General features: G+C 34.4%; 1 protein-coding gene across 1 annotated transcript; it reads left to right on the forward strand.

The window, feature by feature from the left end:
• The first annotated feature begins 1942 nt into the window (after nucleotides 1–1942).
• On the forward strand, nucleotides 1943–6604 carry LOC107830140 (protein kinase STUNTED-like). The gene is made up of 11 exons (XM_016657622.2): nucleotides 1943–2388; nucleotides 2575–2891; nucleotides 2987–3060; nucleotides 3203–3321; nucleotides 3439–3554; nucleotides 3649–4200; nucleotides 4277–4525; nucleotides 4610–4767; nucleotides 4981–5208; nucleotides 5304–5453; nucleotides 6095–6604. Exons 1-11 carry the CDS (start codon nucleotides 2372–2374, stop codon nucleotides 6356–6358), a joined length of 2244 nt encoding a protein of 747 aa, XP_016513108.1. The 5' UTR covers nucleotides 1943–2371; the 3' UTR covers nucleotides 6359–6604.
• The last annotated feature ends 316 nt before the right edge of the window (nucleotides 6605–6920 follow it).

Raw genomic sequence — 6920 nt, forward strand, 5'->3', positions numbered from 1 at the left:
TTTTCCTCCACATCTATAGCATGCATTTTTTGCATTTGGTGCTTGCACCGCTTCATGCCTTTGTTCCTTCCTTTTCCACTGTTGGTGGTGAGGAGGGTTCTTTGGTGCATTATTATTATTATGATTAAAATTTCTTTCCCAACCACTGTCATGACCACGACTGGGGCCGCGACCTCTTTCACGCTTAGCATGGTGGAAGTTTGTCTCATTCACTTCAGGGAATGGACAAGAACTAGTATGTCGGCTTTCATGATTTTTCATTAATAGTCCATTATGTTGCTCAGATACAAGAAGATATGAGATAAGTTCAGAATATTTTTTGAATCTCATCTCTCGATATTGCTGCTGCAGTAGCATATTCGAGGCATGAAAAGTGGTGAAAGTTTTCTCCAACATATCATGATCAGTAATATTATCACCACATAATTTTAATTGGGAAATAATTCTGAACATAGCAGAATTATATTCACTTATAGATTTAAAATCTTGTAGCCTTAGATGAGTTCAATCATAACGTGCCTGTGGAAGAACGACCATCTTCAGGTGGTCATATATATCTTTCACATTATTTCACAATATGACTGGATCTTTAATAGTGAATATTCCATTTTCAGGCCCTCATCAAGGTGGTGGCGTAGGAATATCATTACTTTTGCACGGTCTTAGTTTGATGCCTGATTTTTATCCTTGATGGTATCTGCCAGACCCATCGCATCAAGATGAATTTCAGCATCAAACACCCAAGACATGTAGCTTTTGCCGATATATTCAGGGCTACAAATTCAAGTTTAGAAAGATTTGACACTATATAGAAAAAGAAAGTTCGTACCTCAGATACTTTCAAAGTTTTTGCTCGAGATGGCAGAGTCTCGTGTTGATAACGTGTTATAAAATAAAGACTGTAAAGTAAAGACAAGTATAGAGAGAAACTGATATATTATTCGAATTCAAACTGATGTACATAATGAACTGAAATCTCTTATATTTATAGAAGAAAGGAAGCTGTTGTGTAAGCTGCTACTATACCAGATATGGATAATCTTCTACTAAGTGTAATGTTTATCCACAACGGAGTACTGAAAGGATAAACTCATTGTACCAGGTTTAGATAATCTTCTACTGGGGGTAATGTTTATCCATAACGGAGTATTGAAAGAATAAGCTCATTATACCCGGTATGGATAATCTTCTGTTGGGGGTAATGTTTATCCATAATGCAGTATCGAAAGGATAAGCTTATTATACTCGGTATGAATAATCTTTTACTATGGGTAATGTTTATCCATAACGGTGTATCAAAAGGATAATCTTATTATACCCGGTATGGATAATCTTCTACCTGGGTAATGTTTATCCATAACCGGGTACCGAAGTGATAAGCTTCTTCAGGAGGCTTATTTCCAATAGAGTATTAAATAAATAAACATATTTACGGCGGAGTCCCATATAAATAAGTTTTCTGAGGAAGCTTATTTACAACGGAGTACTAAATGAACATCCATAATATAATATATTCATAACAATTTTAATTAAAATGACTGAATTTATAAATAAAATTGAGGGAACTAAAGAGTTTTATTTCGTAAAGGATTACAAAACGTATTAAGAATAGAATTTAATCAAAACAAAAGTACTTATTCGTGGAAAAACTATTAGTTGGAGATAACCTTGATTTGACCAGTTTAAGAATTCACCTAACACACTCAAAATTAATTTTTGACCGACTTATAATTTCACCCAGTTTAAGACTAGTTTGACTGACTTATAATTTTATCCAAACACGCTCAAAATTAATTTTTCTCTTTTTGTTAGCTATTATGTGAAAATTAAAATACAAATTACGAGTTCTATCTTAAGCTGTTAATTATATTTTGAAAATATCACCGTTGTCGTAACGTTGCGGCAACTATTAACTCGCAACAATACCCGCGAGAGAGTTCTCAGGCCTATTTTGTCGGTGATTATTATTAACTGAACAAATATCATTGATTTCTCGTTATTTTCCCCGCGAATTACCTGCCTGTTTTTCTGAACAGAACGAAATAAAAAATATCACACAATTTTAACCTCTGTTTTTATCCCTTTTTTTCCTCTTTATTCCTTACCCTTCCCTACTTTCTTTCTTTAGTAGTAGGATTTTAGGTATCAAATTCAAAAATTATCTTTAGTTTTAGTTTTTTCTAGTTTTTTATGTTTTAAAAAAATATTAAAAAAGAAAGAATACCCATAAGCTGAAGGAAGCTTTATTGTCAGCAAAGCACCTGCCATTGGCATGTATTTATTTGTTTGTTAGTTAATACTATTAATTTTTTGTATATGATCTTGGCGGCATTTCTTTCTTTTTCAAAGTTTTAATGGCTTGTTGCGACATATGGGCTCAATCTTTAGGTAAATTCCTGTTGTCGGACTCGGATCTTTATTTAAATAATTTTTAGCAGATTCAATACGTAAGATATACTGTTATCGGTCGTTCTAGGTGTTTACTTTTATTTCTTTATTCATTCAAAATTTGGATTTTCTTATTGTTCTTGTTAATGGTGTTAATATTTTTTTATTTTGCTTTTGACTATTCAGATCAAAGCTTATATTCTGGACCAGTGTCTTGCTATACACTTCCTTTGTCTTGTCAGCTGGAGCATTCCCTTTTTTCTGGGTTGCTGCATTTGATATAAATTTATCAATAATTTCTCTGGTATGGTCAGGCAATAAAAAAATTACATTATTGGCCGTCAACAAGATGATTTTTGAGAAGGAAAAAGAATCAGAAAAGAGAAATGTGTTAGTTGGAATTCGATTTGACGGCCATATTAGAGAGTTGTTGAATTGGGCTATTGTAAAAGTTGCAAATCCTGGAGATAGGGTTATTGCTCTACATGTTTGTCGAAATGCCGGTACATTAAATTTTTTACTTGTTTTAATTGAATTTGCTTTGTTTCTTAACTAAATGTTGTTGTCTTGACATTGTTATTGTACCTTATCATTTCAGATTCAATTGCAAAAGATAAATCTTTGTTGGACACTTATCTGGACGATTACGATGGCTTATGCAATAAAAAGCAGGTTGTTTTTTTTTTCTTTTTTTTTTCTTTTCTTTCTGGTGATAAATACAATTGAACTTTCTCTAAATTGTTTGTTGTCTTTTTGGAATAAAAAAGCCACCGATTGTGATTGATGTAGGTTTGTTTTTGGTTGGGAATTTCAGGTGGATATTATTTCTCTGGTGTTAAAAGGAAGTTCAATTAGAAGAGTTTTGGTAAGAGAAGCAAAGAACCATGCTGCAGTTGCTGTAGTTGTAGGAACCAGCAAACATAGTACTCTTGGGTAAGTAAAGCTACTGGCTCGACTAATCTGGATTCACGTCCTACTAGAAGTTTTTGGTTATTCTATTTTTGATTCATCGTGTATCGTACTAATTTAATTTGAAAGGGACTTGTGTAGGAGCTGGATCTCAATTTCTAAATATTGCGCAAAGCGGCTTCCTATCACTACTGAGATTATGGCCATTGACAATGGGAAGGTTTTCTTTAGAAGAAGCTCTAGTTCCCAACTCAAAGGTTTGATATTGCTTTCAGATTGCACATTTATGAGCTTATTTTTCTCATTTTGTATAAGAAAAAACTGAATTTGTTCTGTTTTCGGTGAGATTAGGTTCTTTTGGTGATCCAAAACCGAGTCTTCAATCAGAAAGAAGTTCTACTCTAAGGGATTGCCTAACTGAATTTGGTGAATCTGAGGTGCCTGAAATGGGAAGATTCAGTTATGAAGTGAGTAATACTGAGAATCCAAAAGAGGAAACTGTGAGTTCTTTGGCGAAACACAAGAAAAATTCTCTTTCACTAGGTTCAATTTCTCTTCCTACCGAAGATTTTGCTACTGATACTCCTGGTTGGCCCCTTTTACAAACCACGAGTTCATTGAATCAACCGGCTAAAATAGAAAGAAAAATGTCGGTGGTGCAATGGGTGATGACCTTGCCAAATCGATCTATGTTAGATAGTCCTAAATCCGATTTTTCTCCTAAGGAGACGCCAAACGCCTTTGGGATGGAAAAAAACTACGTGGATTGTAATAAAAAGGAAGGTGCATCAGTTTGTAACCAGCTGATAAAAGATTTGCAGCTTATACTTGAGGCAAATTCATCAGGTTGCAAATGGTTTAGCTATGATGTTTTAAAATCATCGACTTCTAACTTCTACTCGGGTTGGTTTTTCTAGCTTTTATCTACACTTCATTCTCTAAATTCATTTTCTTCCTAAACATTGGAAATTTTGTGCAGAGAAATTGATTGGAAAAGGAGGGCGCAACAGTGTATATAAAGCTCAGCTTTCTGATGGAAAATCAGTGGCAGTAAAGATTTCCAGTTCATCAGAGGAAGCGCGAAAAGATTTCAGGCAGGAGATGGATATTATGACAAGAGTTAAACACAAGAATATTGCTAATCTACTTGGAATATGCATAGAGGATTCCCATCTGATATCTGTTTACAATTTTCTTTCACAAGGGAATTTAGAAGAAAATATACACGGTAAGCTGCAAAACAAGAATTTATTTCTGTAAAAAATAAAACATCCAAGGTATTCTATTAATGCTCGGTTAATTTCGAATGCAGGAAGAAGCAAAACAGTTTTGCAATGGGAAACAAGATTCAGAATAGCCGTCGGAATTGCGGAAGCCTTAAATTACCTACACAATGAATGTCCAAGGCCTGTTATTCACAGAGATGTTAAGTCATCAAACATCCTTCTCAGTGATGATTTTGAACCACAGGTGTGCTTGTAAAACTAACAGATAGGACAGTTATTTCATTATTGTACATTAAACAAGATCATTAATTCGTTTAGGATTTAAGTGATGATTTTGAACCACAGGTTTGCTTGTCAAACTTACCTGTAATTATCTTATAATTGACTTTATTGTGTAAATATTTTGTACATCGTTAATTCATAGAACTTAAACTCGCTGGTCAATTCTCCTTTGCAGCTATCGGATTTTGGGTTAGCAATATGGGGACCCACAAAGGCATCCTACTTGACTCATAGTGATGTGGTGGGAACCTTTGGTTATCTAGCGCCGGAGTATTTTATGTATGGGAAAGTAAGTGATAAGATTGATGTCTACTCCTTTGGTGTGGTTCTGTTGGAACTATTATCAGGGAGAAAAGCTATTGGCTTTGAGACTCCCAGTGGCCAAGAAAGTTTAGTCATGTGGGTAAGCATCTGTACTTTGACAATAAGACTTCTAGTCCAAATTACAAACTTTCATTTGTCACTTCATCTAAGTTTTTTGCTAAAATTATTTTCCAGGCGAAACCTAAGTTAGAAAGTGAGGATATTAAAGCAATTCTGGATGAGAATTTGGATGTGAATATTGAAGATGATAAAGTCCAAAGAATGATTCTTGCAGCAAAACTCTGTCTTACACAAGCAGCAAGGCTACGTCCTAACATAAACCAGGTAACTACAATTCATTGCAGCTATTCCACGGGCGGATCTACCATGTAAAACATGGTTCACGTGAACCCGTGGTCCTTAGGTTAAAGTATAGATATGATGTACATAATTTGGCAAAAATAGAGATATATATTTGATGCAACCCATGGTCAAAAGAGACCAAATGGTGCACTGATTTTGATCTCTTATTTCCAATAGCCTAAGGTCCCGGGATCAAATCCCCTTTAATTTTTTTTAAAAAAAAGTAATAGTGCACCCATCCTCCGGAAATCCTAGATCCGCCTCTGAGCTATTCCCTTTAGAGTTCGTTTTGTTTGAATTATAAGAAACTTTACTCTCCGTGTAAAGATCCGCAAGTATTACTAATTCAACGTCCAGTTTTCGGTCTAATATCTTGTAGCGGTGTTTATGAAAATCAAGCATTGTAATACTAATTCTGGTGTAAATTATATGGGAATTTATGCATTTTCTTATATGGGATAGGATGTGGGACAAGAATACATGTATTAGCAATACATAGATAAGAGTATCTAAAGACAAAAAATTCCATGTATTATTTTTCACCCTGCATTATAATTTCTATATAACTGGACCGCAAACAAAACGACACCTTAGATTGTAACCCCATGTTGTTATTTGAGTAGATTCTGAAGATGTTGAAGGGGGAGAAAGATAGGAATGAAGAAGCTAATGCCGGAAGTGGTGAGGATCATAACAATATAGAAGAATATAATGATGATGAAGTATATCCAGATTCAAGTGCAGAGTCCCATTTAAGTCTTGCATTACTTGATGTGAATGATAATTCCACATCTTTCAGCAGCAGTCAGGATCAAAGCAGCCCTCTTTCTTCTGTTGATGAATACTTGAGAAAAACATGGAGCAGATCCTCAAGCTCAGAATATTAGTAGTAGCTTTTACTACAAACTTTTGCAAATCTGTCATTGTGTACAGTTGGAACAGGAAAAAATGCACCCATTGTTGAGGTGATTAGATTTAATAGGAACAAGAACTTTGGGATAATAGCAAGAAAGTTGTCAACCCCACAGATCTTTTGCAATTCTGTGGATCGAACTGCTGTAATAAAGTTCATTATCTTTTTTTGCTGCTTTTGAAAGTTTAATTTTGGCAGAGGTTAAGAAATCAATAATTAATTATGTGTGGGTTTAAATCGTTACTACCTTTTAAAGCGAACAACAGTAGAGAGGTTAACAATTAATAGTGAATCCATTTAATGATTAGAAAGAACCCTAAATAGTACCCCTCTGTCTCAAATGATATGTCGTGATTTCTAAAAATAGTTGTCTCAAATTATTTGTCATTTTAAAGGTTAAAGACAAAATAAGTTATATTTTTCCTATTTTACCCTTAGTAATTATTGTTCTTCAAAATGGAGATATTAAATAAATAGAAGCAGATCGTATCTTAAGATATACACCCGGTGTTTACCCGCACCGGGTGTTTACACCA

Source organism: Nicotiana tabacum, chromosome 7, assembly GCF_000715075.1.
Source record: "Nicotiana tabacum cultivar K326 chromosome 7, ASM71507v2, whole genome shotgun sequence".
Lineage (NCBI taxonomy): Eukaryota > Viridiplantae > Streptophyta > Magnoliopsida > Solanales > Solanaceae > Nicotiana > Nicotiana tabacum.